At 44.3% G+C, this 15,621-nt stretch overlaps 1 protein-coding gene across 1 annotated transcript in view; it reads right to left on the reverse strand.

Moving 5' to 3' along the window:
- Positions 1-15,621, reverse strand: part of COL13A1 (collagen type XIII alpha 1 chain) — a 67,106-nt gene that overhangs the window by 6,783 nt on the left and 44,702 nt on the right. Inside the window, exons 35-40 of the mRNA XM_087764682.1 lie at positions 14,338-14,418; positions 11,782-11,817; positions 9,184-9,237; positions 8,840-8,893; positions 8,016-8,051; positions 3,694-3,780 (exon numbers count right to left, since the gene is read on the reverse strand). Of these exons, the coding sequence (XP_087620808.1) occupies positions 3,694-3,780; positions 8,016-8,051; positions 8,840-8,893; positions 9,184-9,237; positions 11,782-11,817; positions 14,338-14,418 (348 nt within the window). The remainder of the gene's footprint in view (positions 1-3,693; positions 3,781-8,015; positions 8,052-8,839; positions 8,894-9,183; positions 9,238-11,781; positions 11,818-14,337; positions 14,419-15,621) is intronic.

Here is a 15,621-nt window from a genome sequence, read left to right on the forward strand (position 1 = left end):
ATTTCTGTGAAAATCCCCTGGCACTTTGGCAAACCTGAAGGCTTGGTCTACACATCTCAAGGTGGGCATGTGATTTTTTTTTTTATTTTTTTTTTTTAAATGTTGAAGAAGGTTGGATACTTTGAGGGCTGTGCTGCTAAAAGACTGAGACTATATGGTTGGGAAATGCTTTTGTGAATTAGTGCCATTAATTTCATCTCAGTACAGCCCTACTTGATGTGAGAAAATAGTAAATTATGTCAATGATAAGGTGCTCTTGAGCAGGAGATAAAGCCAGATGTAAGGAGCTACACCTCTGGCATGAGAAGTGAAATACTTCTGCTGTGGGTGCATGTCAGATTTGTGGGTTATTGCTATTCCCCAGGAAAACTCAAGAGCAGGGAGTGAAACTGTACAACGCACGATGCAGGCACATTTCTTCTTTCAAATGATTCAGTTCTCACATCTTCAAGTACTGTGTGAGAAATCTGCAGTGCATATCATCCCATTTGAGAAGGGGGAAGTAAAAAAAAAAACAACAGAAAAGCAAATGCACAGTAGTATATTGAGAAATAAACTATTTAAAGCAGAGGCACTTTCAAGGGACTGATGAAGTGAACGTTGCCATGATGCTACAACCGTATAGCTTTCTGAATGCATTTTTTAGACTGGGTCTCCTTCTGATAGTTCCTCCCCCTCCCTCCCACTATGTGGAAATCCTAAGTTACGGGTTAATTACTGGGTAAATTGTGGCGTTCCCATTGGTACATCGGTGGTGGTAGGAATGACTGGTGTAGTGCATTGCAGGAGGAGATGGGAAGTTAGGTGCATGAAGGAATGGGAGGCCAGGGAGTTACAGCTTAGGGATCAAAGGAAGACCAGGGTCACAAGGAAGTGTTTGTTGCAGGCGAATTTGCCGAGAATGGAAACACGACATGCTTATTAGTACCAAGTATCTCCTTCCACACATCTCAGATTTGTAAAGCATTAGGTCACAGCCTCCTTAAGCTACACACATGGATGTGTCAGCTGGATGCTAAGCTTTTAACCTAGTTGGATCAAAAACCATGCTTATTCACGTTCCCAAGCTAGCTTGCATGCCAGAACACTATATATAAAAAAATAATGGCATCTGTATTTCACCAGATTTCCTGGCAAGTTTCCCTTAACAAAAATAGGTATGAAAAGAAGCGTACGTTCTAATATGGCCATGCGGGGTGAATCCTAACTGAAAGCAGAGACAAAAGAAGAAAGGTAGTCTACCAGGGCCCTGGTAGAATCCTTGCGCCTGTGAAATTAGGTGCTTTATTCAGCCAAAAACTTACTCCATAGAAACCTGGCTATTACCAGTGAGGGGTGAAACACATGGCTCAGTGTATTTTCTCCTTTGTGGACCGTTCTGGGCAGCTATTATTTCACCTGTGGGACTGGCAGAAGAGTTTCTTTCTGTTACCCAGAATTTACGGAGCAGCAAGCGAGACTTTGCAAGTAGCCACCGTTACAGATGCTGCCCCAAAGAGACAATGGCAGTGCACAAAGGAGGGAATGCTGGATGGAAGGCTAACGCTGGCTCTTCACAAAGGTCAAATAACAAAGGCTTGCCATGAAATGGCAAGTTCAGGGCTAGCTTCAGGAAACTAAGAAAACCTTCCAAACTAAATGTGGCTTTTTTCTTTGGGACACATTTTTCCAGCTAGTTGAACTAACTGATACCCCATACCTTGTAAATGGCATCAAACATTTTTAAGTGAGCATAAACCTTGGAACGACCATCCTCAAGCAAACCTAGTCGTGCCAAACGGGGGCCAGAAGGGCAGGGGAGTACAGGTTTCAATGAATTACGGAGTTGTTGAGACTGCTGTAGGGAGCAAAAACCTGACCTGAAAGCTGCATCTCCAGAAAATCTCGGAGTAAATTAATAGATTGGTGATGTTTAATGGGGTACTTAGAAATCAGTTGAGGTTAAGTGTTCCTGAATACCTCTGTCCTACAGTAGTTGGGTTAGATGAGGCAATAAATACAATTATCATCCTTTAATACTTGAATAAGATGGCTATCAGGAAACAGGCAATTCAAAATTCAAGTTTCTTGGATGCTACGGGTACCATTTATGACTTCTGAGGAGAATCACAAATAGGAATTGTCTAGCAGGAATCAGGGGAGATAAGTGTCCAGTTAATATGTTTCACACGGGCTTGCTAACAGGATAACTATTTTTTTCAGTCATCTTAATGTATGGGGTGACTGAGGTAATACTGAGCAGTGTTAGGCTGTGCTAGCCTCATACGAGCACTTAAAAATAGAGTTAATGAAGGCATAAGCATTGCAGCTCCTTGCTAGAAAGCCAAGCCAGTGCAGAGGCAGGTCTTCATACATTAGTCTACTGAAAGTTCTCAAAGCGAAGGCAAGGGAAGAACCAAAGCGGTTGTAAATAAATTCGCATTCCCGCTACATTTTTTCCTCATGCTGCGAAGTAATGCTGCCAGCAGCTGTGAGCCACAGCATGAAGGCAAGGGCCTGTTTCTGACAACAGGAGCCTGAGGGAAGGTAGGATGGAGAGAGGTAAGGAAGGAATTGCCAGGTGTTTCTAGGGCATGCAGCTATATGGAGGTATCAGAAAATAACAACCAAGACACAAAAAGCAAACGAGCATGCAGGAAAGGGAAGGTACGCCATACCAATGGGCATGGGGCATCCAGGCCGTCCAGCCCAGGTAACCCCGGCTCACCCTTCTCGCCTTTAAAACCTCGGAGACCCTGTTTATGAAATCAACCACTATCGTTATTTCAGTCAATGCCAGTCACCTCCATGTCACGGGAGGAGAGGCCGAGTCCCCCACTGGGACTGTCGCAGGGCACTCCGCTGCATACCCAGAATACAGATGGCCCGTGTTTTCAGTTTTAGTTTTGTCTGCATAATCAGTAACAGCAGTTTCCCTTCTGGTTTTCCACAATCTATGAGTCAGGAGATACTTCTCTGAGTTAAATCTGAGAGGATGGGAATGGTATTTCTTCCATTTTGAAATCATCCATTCTTCCTACCCTCACTAGGAAACCCAGCAGCTGAATTTCTAGATGCACGATCCACAAGTACTCCTGGGATTTATGGCAGTACTACAGATTTTTGGCAGCGCTTGCTGCAGCGTATGAGTTTAGATGAAAACGTATATGTATTTCTATATTTATTCATTTGTCTAGATTTATAGACAATATATTTTGACAGAAACATATTCCATTTAAAATAACTGAGATTTGTTTTCCCTCTGGGTAATGCAGCTCAAGTGCCCTGTGTTGCTCTCAGGCGATCACATCAGCTGGCCATTATTCCAAGGCAAGAAAAACAGCATCCAGGTTTTGTCGTTATGTAGACATGATGACACTAAACATTTCCAGACAAGAGCCATAACTAGCAGCAAAGGAGACGCAGGGCTCGGTCTGCGAAGGAGAAAGCCCTGGGCTCCCAGCACATGGGACACCCCCATGTACCCCAAACCTTTGTGAGCTGCGGAAGAGGAAGGAATATAACCATGGTCACTCAACAGCCGGCTTGCTCAAAGGATCAGTGGTTCCCCACTGAAGACAGCAGCTTTGCCATAGCCTGCAGTGGGAACCAGGACTGTTGTGCTTTTGCAAGACCATTATTTGTGTTATGATTTCCTTCTTTCTTCCCCATCAACAAATCTTAAAACAATACATTGGATGAAACAGAACATACCAACGGACAGGGTGCATCTAATCCAGGCGCTCCTTGGTCTCCCTTATCCCCTTTAGACCCTCTAGAGCCTTTCTTGCCCCTCTCCCCCTGTAAATAATAGTTTAGTCCAAGAAAAAAAGAATACACAAAAAAACTTTAGGATCATCCATTTCAAACAAATGTCAGCGATAGTTTAAAAAAAGGATAAACATTTAGGAAACATTTTAAAAGAAGAGAAATCTCCCTTTGAGATGTTAAGTGAAAAACAACATATGGAGCTACTAACCGTTACTTAGCTGCACAAACACATTGGCCATTGCTAAAATCCCACACTGACAGACTGTACGGGCTCTGCATCAAAGGGATTACAAGTGCCTCTGAACTTTATGGACAGGCCTGTAGTCAGCCAGCAGAGCACCACTCCTCCTCCATGAGTACCACCATTAGGAGACTACCTCTCCTGGCTTCCTATACATTCAGCAGTGGGGAGAGAGGCACCTTCTGAGAACTGGCTGGCCCTGGACTCACGGGAGGGGAAAACGCTCCTCTGGCCAGCAGCCTGCCGCCTCGTTTGGATCTCCAGCTGGCTGGGAGGGTTCCTCCTCTGCCGCAGGAGCTCCAGGGTAGCATCTAGATGGGCTGCTGGCCCAGACTCCCTGTGTTGACTGCACTCTTCTTACTACTCTGGATTCTCATTCTTAAAAGAAATTCTCACGCATGGGAGTGTTTTAAGAAGCTTTCCCTTGAACTGCTTAATGAACACTGTGTTTGCCACTAGGGGCCGCTAGATTTTCCTTAAAAACTAGGGGTGGTTTTGTGTGGGTTTGGTTTTGTCCGGCTTTTTTGGTTTGGTTTTTTTGTTGTTGTTTTTGTTTTGTTTTGTTTTGTTTTAAGATGTAAAATTACTTCTGTATGCCAGAGCAGCAAAGCTTTAACTCTTTAACTTGAACGAGTGCGCTTGCTTGCCTGAGTCTTACAGTGCACTGGGGTGCATCAACATTGCTAAATAGAAGAGAGCCAAAGAACGGAGGAAGTCCGTAACCCCAACAGTCTGCACAGCCTGGTTGTCCTTTGGGGTGCTCTGAGTAGTGCTCCCCTAGAAAAAAGTTTTTTTTAGGACACGGCACTGGTCCTAAGCAGCATGGCCGCAGGGCAGCGACTGGTCCCTGGCCCTCTTATTTAGCAGCACAGACATACTCCGGAAGGTGCGATTCTTACAATGGTTTGATAACTACAATTTCTCCGCAGGCTCCAGGTTGAGTTACACCAGAGACAGGGCAGGGGGGAAACAAATTAAAAAATCGTAACCAAAGAGGAGGCTTGCTCTCTCGTGGAGGGGCAGCATTAGGGCAATGAAAGCCAGCCACAACAGGGGCTGAGGGAATGCCCAGATGCTGTGTTGCCCCTCCACGCTGAGGGAGGATACATCCCACCCGTAGCAGGTCAGCCAAGGCAAGGTATATCATGGGTATTCCCACCCATAGCAGGTCAGCCAAGGCAAGGTATATCACAGGTATTTGCCAGCTGTATCTATACCAAATCTTTCTGCATAACAGGAAATTCTCAAAGCTGCTGAGCATAAAACACACGGGAAGGGGCTGCTGCACAGGGAAATGAATTTAGGGTCCTTGTGGGGAGGGTTAAAGGAATTAAGGGATAAAATCAGACAGCACAGGTTGCTGTTTCTTCTTTAAAAAAAAAAGCGTTAAACCCAAAGCTGGCAAGAGAAATGGATGGGAGAGGAGAGGCAATGAGGAGAAGTCACCCAGAACCAAGCACTGGAACATAGAGGATAATCCAGGAAAATGCGGCATGGGTTGCTCTGGAGGAAGGAGGAAGGAACCAGGAAGAAAGGCGGAAGAGGAGGAAGGGATAAAGGGGACAAAGGTGGACCTGTAGGAGCGAGGAAGACGCACATACACACAAGAAAAAAAAACACAGGCATTAAAATAACAGTGAAGACATCAGCTTGGTAGCACAAGTTCAGGGTTTACACTTTTTCAGCTGGGTTGCTTGAAAGGCCGTCTGTTCCCCTTGCTACCTAGTGCCACGATACTGTCTGTGCCTGTCCCCGGGCACAGCTATGCTGTACTCCCACACTGAACAAAGGGCAGCAGGAGCATTTCTGGGATTTAAAAAGCACCACTCTGCCTAAAGTAACAGAGGGCATTTTGGTAAACTATTTGGGAGCTTAAAGTGGATCCTCATTTTTAATGTGCTCAGCACTGAAAATCGTCATATTAAAGTGCCATGCGTACTGCTGCTGTCTCAAAGAAAGAGAGGCATTTCAAATGAACACATCTCCCACTTCCAAAGAGGCCAGTATTGTATCCCAGCCCACTGTGGAACAGGTCAGAAGCTGAGTGTTGCCTTCTCTTTTTTCACTTCACAGCTTTCTTCTTGTTCACTTTGAAGTCTCCTGGCTCAACTGCCATAGTTTTGCCAGCAGTTAACGTGGGAGAGAGTGTCCTGCGCTTCTGAGGAGGTTCTGACGCAGAAGCCGTGTGTCCTGCTGTAGGGGAGACCTAGCACTCAGCTGGGGATACGGGGCTGCATAGCAAATCCTGGAGAACCGGCACTGTGTCCAGTTCTGCTAAACAGTACTTGGAAGATGTCTATAATGACTTCAAAGAGACGGAGGTATTCAGACAAAACAGCTGTATAAAGGGGCCTCACCACAACCGTGCTGTTTAACTCCTGTAAGTAGTAGTGACCTGTTCACGATTTCTGAAGAGAGGCAGGAATGAGGGGAAGTCCCTCTACAAAGACTCAGTGGGAAAAGTGGTATTTTCTAGGATCCCACCTGCAAAGATATTGCACTTGCCTATTTACAGTCTCAAGTTTCTCATGCTTTTTCATTTCAAAATATTGGTTGGGGTGAGGCAAAATGCATGCATGCTTCAAGGGACCAGCAAAACTTGCCACTCATGCTTTCCAACTCATCCTCTACAAGGAGGCACAGTTTCTCCCAGTTTTCATTTGCTTTTATGTGAGAGCTCAGGGAAATCCTATCAGCCTCCCTACAGCCAGTGAGAGACCCTTCTTTTAAATAAAATACCTGGTTTACAAACCAACTGAAAAAGTCTAGGAATTCTGTTAAGGTTATTTTTTGTTTAGAAGCCACGCAAACAAAGCAAAACGCATCTTAATGAAGAGGAAGTTAAGAAGCAAAGCCAGAAATGCAATGATTAAAAAAGGGGAGAACTTTGGAACTCCCATGAAACTTGGACCTTTCTCCCCTAGTTTAAGATGCCAGCTGGCTACTGCTTTCCAAAACTGCCCATTCTGTGCAGAGTAAGGTCAGAAATACATTGCAGATAAAGGACAGAGAACACTCACTATGTATAAAAAGCAAATTCATATAATGAAATCACCACACGGGCACATGCACTGTAAAACTTTACGTTTTCAGATAAACTTAGGTGATACCAGAGTCTTACGAAGAGAAGGTGTATGCGTATGTGTGAGTACATGTGTAGACACATACACGTGTACTACATTGAACTGCTTGACATATTTATACAATTGTAATCTTACAAAGACTCTAATCCAGAAGTCATTTATATTTCTAAATATAAATTTTATTCAACTATAGCTCTCAACTATTTTTATCAAAAAGATTCAGAGCCTTAACAGGCAAGAAATTCCTTACATTGTGATGAAAAAGGAAGGAGCTTCTCAACATGCACTTTTTAGCAATGTTTGTATTTCTATAACACAGGTGGTATGACAGAAAAGCAGCCATTCACATTATTGGTTTTAACCCAACTCTTCACCATCATATCCATTCAGGACAATGCCTGAAGAGACTTCATGTCTGATTATTTAAGGTAGGCAAATTTAATTTATCTTTTCCAAATTTCCATCTTCCAAATTCTCTGGAGGATCATTTGCTAGAGGGCAACCTTCTTTTTCATGCTTCAGGGGGAATTTAGAAGTAATGTAATAAGATTTGCTGGCTCCACCTCCGTTAATTCTCATGGGAATCCCTACACACATCAGTAAATAGATAAGCAGGATTTTAGGATTTCCTAAAGCATGCCACGTTGGCCTAACTCTACTACACATGAAGTCCCATGCTTCAGTGAGAACAGAGCTATGACAACAACGAACACATTAGAAAATCCCTCCTATAGCTTTCAGGTAGATGTACCACAATGTCCCAGGTGATTATACGAACTACAGGTATCACCTTCTAAAATACAAGTCTGTAAAGTTACTTACATGAAGGTCTAGCAGACAGAATTACATGCTAGCTACTTGAGGTTGCTCAGGAGTTAACCGGTCTATCACTGTGTGAAGACGTTAGTAACTAAATAAAAGAAGTTTGCCACATAACTTACCCGGATTCCTTTGTCACCAGGTAGACCTTGTAAACCCTGAAATACATCAACACAGAAAGAAATACTTTAAAACAAGTAGGCCCCATTGTATACCCACTCAAAAAGAAGAATGTGCGCCCAAGAGCTTGTTTTTTCCATGTGTACCAATTGCTTTGTGGTCAGAAAACCTCAAAACTTTTCCAGCAGACACCCTCCTTTTCACCTCCATTCGACCATCCAGGCTGTAACACCACTACTATTACTCTAAGGGTTTTTCAGATAAAAAACAAACTGCTTAGAGAATGCAGTCCCTGAAAAGAGCAGCAAACTTCCTTTTTTGTGTTAAACAACGAAGCAGCTCCATAATTACATAAAACTAGAGTTCCAACACTGGCCCCATTTTGCAAAAAGTAATCCCAAACAGTGGAAGTAACCTCACTGAAGGCAGCTTTTGTCATGGCAATGAGAAGCCAGGGCCCTCTCAGACAGGCGGAAGGCAGGCACCCAAGCTGTGGAAAGGTAAATGGAGCAGATGTGCTCAAAGGCAGCATTTTGGACTAAGATACATATCCTGGGAGTCCCACGCAGCTTCTTTTGGTAGTTTGAGGACCAAGGTGAATTAACAGTTTCACTTCAGCTTCATCCACCTCATTCGGAATCATTGCTCTGAAGCTAGTGATCTCTTTCTGTTGCTCCCATAGCGTACGTAAGCCTGTAACTTTGGTTCTTTAACACCTAACCTAGCTGAAATTGCAAATGCTATATTACAGCAGCATCTTAAGCAATCAACCACAGCAAGGAAACAGGCACTGTAGATAATAAATCCCTAGTATTCCCATACTTACAGGAAGCCCTGCTGGCCCCATTGGTCCTACAACTCCAGGATCTCCTTTACTGCCCTGAAATGGAGACAAGAGAGTAGAAATTGTTCCATTCCTATTCAGTACAAACAGGCAGCACAGCAGTGGCTACAGCAGCGCTACAGAAGAAAAGTAAAGGACACATCTCAAAGCACCTAAAAACCCCAAGGGTGAGATACTCAAAAACCAAAGAGTTCCAGCTGAAGGTCTTATATGCACAAGAAGAGAGCAGTTCCCGCTCTAAAAAAACCTAGAGCTTCTCTATCCCAAGGAGCTGTGGTATCTTCAAAGAAGTTACAGAGTATTGGTCAGTTCTGAAGCAAACTCACCCTTTCTCCTTTTGGTCCTGCTGGTCCCGAAACCCCAATTGGTCCTGGAGTACCCTGTAGTTGTAGGAAGGAAAACACATCAGGACATTTTTATTCTAGGGCCTCATTAAAGCCAGGAGACACTGCTGCTCCTTTAGGAAAAAGTACAGCTAGGAAGGACAGTCTGGTGGTGGAAGGCATCTAGCACCACTACAGCTTTCAGTGTTGGTGGCGATGGATTTGAAGCAGTTGCTGTAGGCAATTTGAAGAACATGGGAACTGCTACATTAGATCACACCAGCACCATTTTACAGAGCCTTATTTTTAATTTTGAAGTTATCTCTTGACAATTGTTGCAGCAGACATTTCTACCAGTTCCACAGGAGGGAATTTTTTTCTCTCTATAAGACAAGGCTGAAAGCTGTAGCAGAATAAAGGCCATTTAGATATACAATAAGCAATTTTCTTTCATTTTTCTTTATTTCCTTATTTTCTTCCCCCCCCCCCCCCCCCGGAGTCAGTTGAGTTGAGCAAAAATGAAAGAGTTTGGTTACTTGGTGGCAGGCAGCCAGTCAGTCATGCAAGTTGAAAGACACCATGCTGCAGAGATGAGTGCAGATGCATACAGACAGAGATGCAAACTAAGAGGGGTATCATTCAGTCCCAGTCCCTCTGTTCCCTTTTTGCCATTTACGTCACTCCACCAGGCTCTCAATCATGCTAACAGGAAAACCCAGCCTTTTTGCTAGCCCTTTGACACAGGGGCCATCTCCCGCTAGTGCACCAAACTTACTTCCCAGTGCTGCCGAGACTTGCTTGGGCTTTGGGAAATTAACCCAATCAAAGCCTATCTTTCATGTGGGCAATACAGCAGTTAGGCAATAGTCCGTCTGGCTAAGAAAAAGATTCAGGCACTTTCAACTCTGTATAGACTCCTTGAACTTGTTGTGGAATGTTCCCTGATGGAGGGTCTCTTACAGATCTCCCAGACCACATTCTGCAGTCTAGGTAAAGCATAGCCTTCAAATCTGTAGTGTATAGTACACCCATCCAACTACACAGTTTAGGTAGGCATTTACGTTCCTAACCCTACATCACATACTTTTAGATTGGCAAGAACTTTGCTAACCATGCAGGTATTGATCTACAATTCCTTCATGGAGCTTCAGTAAAGAGATGCTTTTGAGGCCCATTACCTGTCTTCTGGGAAAAACAGAGGAGGAGGTTTCTGGAACAGGGAAATCTTTTTCTAACAGCCTTAAGGAAAAGGGTCTTGCACTTTTTAATGTGAGCTTGCAATCCTTAGTCACTAAAGTAACCCCTCCAATGTCAGCAGGCTGACTCATATGGATCAGGAGAGGTTTTCAGACAAGATTAAGATCTGCAGAATATAAGTGGAGAAGTAATTCATGCAGCACACAACTTCAACACAGTGAATGAAGTAAGAAAAATCACTCTTCTTAGATCCATGCACAGGAGTTCACATCATGGATATCTTAATTGCCTGCACATATGCATCATTTTAAGATCATTTAGTGTCATGAAATACATTGAGATCACACCTGTACATTTATAAAATTAAATCTACAATTTCCCAAAACAAGTGAGTGTAAAAGCTGCCGTTCAGATTGTGTTCAGAAGTTACAGAGCAACTGAATTATTTCCAGTTATTCTTTTTAAACAGCCAAATGGATTGTACATGGGTGATGCATGATTTCCCAAGAGGCATTAAAAATATCTGGCCCTTATTTAACAGCTGTTACCCAAGAATAGCAGAATGGTTTGCAGAACCAGGTTAGCATTACTCATCTCGTTCTGAATTTGACAGCCTGAGCAGCTCAGGCACAAGGAATTTTATTTCGTTCACATCTCACAGCGAGTTAGCAACAAGAGGCAGGAATCTTGCATCTTCCTGCTCCACTATTAGATGTTGCTACCTCTCAGATGTATATATTAGACTGGGACACACTCCACTGCCCCCACTCCCCGGTATCTGGGACTGCAGGAAAGCATGTTTGGAGTTACTGAAGTTGCATGGCATTCTGCTGCTGAGAGGTGAAGGGCTAGTCCTACTTGCAGAATGTCTGTTAGATGCAACTTCTCGTGGCAAGATGCTTACCAGGCTATGGAGAGATACCTGTAAGCATACCTACAGCCCATGGCAATGCAGCCATAAGTGCCATGTGTGAAAACAACGCACAAAGCTTTTTGCTCGCAGGACAAAACACGCTGGCATTATTATGCCTAAGACGAAACTGAAGAGCTACTGTTGTGAAAAGGTGGCAAGCAAGGCTACTATGGAGAATGACAGGATGGAGACCCTCGCAATAAAGAGGAAAGGAGAACAGAGCATCATGGAACCATGCAGAGGTTTCATTCGTCTGGTTATTGAGGTAAAGTGGAACAAATAGGCTGTGATCCCAGGATCCAGAAAGACTCATAGCATCAAAAAAGACAAGCGTGTGACATCACTTCTCAGTCTAAGTTTAACCCCCCTCCCAAGCCTGCTTTGGAGAAAAGAAGGTTATTCCTGGTGTAAACAAGACTCTGGTGGAAGAGACGAGACAAATCACGATACTGGGGAGGAGGAACGTAGGGTAATGGAGAAATGGAACTCACCGGTGGTCCAGGCCTGCCGTCTAAACCTGAAGCACCCTGAACAGACGGGGGAGGGTTAACAAAAACAAGGCAAGAGGAGAGGGGAGGAGGGTGAGGGGGAAAGGAGAGGGGAGGGGAGAGGTGAGTGAAGCAGTGACTTGAGACAAACATATGCTTGCAATAAACAAAAATTAAGATCTCAAGGACAGGTGATGGTACTTACAAGCAAACCAACAAAACATAGAAACACTGAATACATATAATGTTGACCTGCAACTTTCAGATCCCCTTAGGAATGCAAATTTCTCTCTCTCAGTGCCACCAAGAAAACCCCTGAGGAAGAAGCTGTTCTGTGACAGGCGATGAAAAGGACAAGTGCCTTTGTGGCAGGCTGGGCAACACAGATGAGGCACAAGGCTCAGGGGCCTGTGGTCACGGAGGCATTTGCAAGCAGTGCAGAGCCATCAGCTGTTCAGGTTCCTACCAAGAAACCTAGGTCCTGTACGTGCACATTTAGTCAGCTGCAGGCTTGCTCCACTCCACATCTCTTGGCCAGAGGAAGAGGTACGGAACCGGTTGTCTGGAGGTTTATAAAACAGGTGGCTCATCTTCCTGTGTCACCAGTGCAGACTTACACCAGACTGAGATTAAGTGGCACTTGTCTCTCCGCTTGGCTCTTGCCCTGAATTTCCTCATCCATAAGACCTAACAGTGGTTCTGCCCAAGGCCCATCTACCCCAGTGTCTTGTCTCTGACAGCGGCCAGGAGAGAAAGCTTAGGTAGACTATAAGTACCAAATACTGAGTTTTCCTCCACTTGAGTAAGACAAATTCCTCAGCTTGTTGGCCATACAGAGAAGCCCAAGGCTACTGCAGACAATCAGTGCTGAAATGTGCTGAAAATTCTGGCACGATGTCAAGCCCTAAGTCACACATGAAAAGGCAGCAGATCCAGCTCTGGGGTTTTTACAGAGTCTGTCTTTGAAATACTTCAGTACCTGTTTGGCAGTTATTAATACAACTGCATTTAGTTTGACAGGCTGAAAACACACTGGATCAGGCACGGAAAAGCTTATGAAGAGAGTTAGGTAGCTCTGAGGAGGGATACAAGGTCCACAATATCTCTCTGTTCTTATTGACGGCTCACTAACTGTGCTTTCTAGTTGCCCAGCTGATATTGTTGATCCAAACACAAAACATTTCCAAGAGGACACTTCTGAGCCAGTCTTCCTCCCTCCACAGCTCAGGAAGAGTGATGCAAAAAGCCAAGGGACCCTGGTTTCTCATGGAGCTCACTGCTGTAGGAGAACCAGCTAGCACATTCCCTGCCACACTGATGAGCTTGTCAGGATAATTGCTGGGGCATCTTTTACTCAGATGGTCGCAAGGACCTCCTTCCCCTGTCCGGATACCGCACAGACTTGAGGGAATACCACAGAAAGCTTCCATTTGCATTTCTCAGGGCAAAATGGGGACTGGTTTTTTACTTCTCACTGCTTCCCTGAGGCACAGTCCTTTGCATGTGAGCCTTCCGAAAGCATCGCTTTCTCCCCACCGGCTCTGCATGGAGCCACAGTGAATACACTCATGATGAGCTCACTTGAGTGCCTAGACTTAGACAAGATGCATCCAGGCCCTAGAAGGTAACTGCTACGTAGCACAACTAAAAGAGGAAAACATTTTACAAAGACACGCACATTTCAGCCAAAGTCAGGGACAAGGGATCTGGGTGATCGAACACAGGACGACAAAGTCACACAGTACACAAGATGGGCTTTGAAGTGCTTGTTTCCAGGCAGTACATTCAGCAAAGGGAGCGGGCATGCTCTGCCACCAGTGCTTTTTATGAGGAGAGAATCTGGGGGCTGGCAGAGCAACTGGGTGGGACTAAGTTACCCCTAATTCATGACCAGCTGTCAGCTCAGACAGTGGGTGAAGAGGCTTTTAGCAGATGCGAGCTAAGAGCTTCACAAAGTCTTCAGGTTTGTATCTAAAGCTCCTGCAACTTCTTTATAATTTGCCACAATTCCTCCTTGCTGATAAGCAGTGCAGTAACACTAGTCGAGGCTGACTGAGTTCACACACAGCAGGGAATACAGCAGGCTTCCACCTTGTCAGGGAAACCATTGATTCCATTGCAGAAGTGATAGGAAAGTACTGGCTAGTGAAGAAGCTGGATGCTTTCAGAACCACCAAGCTTTTGTACAAAGCCTGGCCTAGGTGAGAAACTGCTGGGAGGTGTTTCCTTTTCCACATCTCTTTGATGTCTGTTTCTGGTCTTGCCCCATTGCCCTGAAGTGCAAAGAACCCACAGGAAAGCTACTGCGTGTTTTTCCCAATCCTGCCAGAAGCAGGAAGAATTAAAGTGATCACTCATCAATTTAACAGACCTAAAAGACAAAGGTTCTGTACAGAAATTGAGGCTTTACGTTTAAAAAGCAAAGGCACAGTTATTTATAGATTATCTCTTTCTCTGACTTTACATATCAATTCCCTGCATGCATCTCCTATTGAGGGATCTTTTTACAGCTGATAGAAGTTTGGCTCATAAAGTTCTGCTTGCTTCCTGGATACTTACGGGTAATCCCAGTGGCCCTCTGTCTCCTTTTTCACCCTGGGCACCCTTCTCTCCTTTCATTCCATCAATCCCTGCTTCCCCCTAAAGGAAGGATGGAGCAGAAAATAAACCCACCGTAACACCACTTATATAACAAACATTCCTCCCTTCAGAGCGCCGAAGCGGCAGAGAGAATACAAGAGGCAGCGGAGCAATGCTTAGCCTGATTCTCAGTCCAATCTGAAGAAAACCAGTATCAGTCAAATGATATCTGTGTGAGCACCTGTTTTAAGCCAATGGCAGTAAGAGGAGATTCAGGCCCGGTGGGTAAAGATGGTCAAAGGGGAACTGAGCTCACTTCTGTGTTGCTCTCCCTGCTATTGCAGGGAGTGTCAGGTAAATAGAAGGGACCAGAAGTTATCTGATAGGGTGGGTTTACATTTTAAGATGTGGATTCATTGGAAGTGAATGACAGGTGTCTATAAGCTTTGGAAAAAAAAAAATCATACTGAAATATTTTTGGAAAGACTTTTGTAAATGCAAAGGCATCGTTTTCAAAATTTGGGAAAAAATTCATCATCCCTTTTCCAATGGTATTTTTAAAATTCTGTATTATAAACTATAAAGCAGCATTAAACCAAATATTCCATTTTCATAAATTCAAAATGCATCCCAAAGCTTCCCCCCGACACTCCTCTTCATAAAGCATTTTAAAACACTATCTTGGTTGCGTTTTGAACCGGAAGTGTGAGAAGAACCAGGCTTGCACAGAAACAGTAAGCCTGCTTGCCATACTCTTCTACAGCTGTAGGACAGCACACTGCTGGCTCACTCTACCAGCACTCCAATTTCCATACAGCCATGTGTCCCTGCCCTACAACACTATTTGGCTCGAGAACATACCTGGAAGAGTTACTTATTTCGGACGTGTTTGCAAAGGGTATAAAATGCTTTTCCTCACCACTACTGAAAGCCTCATTACAAAAAGACTTATTACAAATTGCAGGGATGGAACAAAAACTTCCACGCTGCAGGACGTCTCGTTGCACCTGCTAATTAAGCCTACATGGATCCTCTGTTCAAGGAGAAACTGGTGCAGTGCTTCCTCTGTCTATAATCCAGCCTGTGCTGTGCGAGACTTTCACCTGCATTTGTTTGGCCCATATTCCAAAGACAATTGCACCTTACGGAAGTTTCCCAGACACTTGATAGCAGCGGCTAGTGAGTTACAGGCAAGCAAGACAGATAACTGTATCTGTAATCAACCCCTGGAGAAAAGATCAATCAGGATAAATATACCATCCC

Source organism: Nipponia nippon, unplaced genomic scaffold, assembly GCF_047370975.1.
Source record: "Nipponia nippon isolate SJK-2023a ecotype South Korea unplaced genomic scaffold, ASM4737097v1 scaffold_3, whole genome shotgun sequence".
Lineage (NCBI taxonomy): Eukaryota > Metazoa > Chordata > Aves > Pelecaniformes > Threskiornithidae > Nipponia > Nipponia nippon.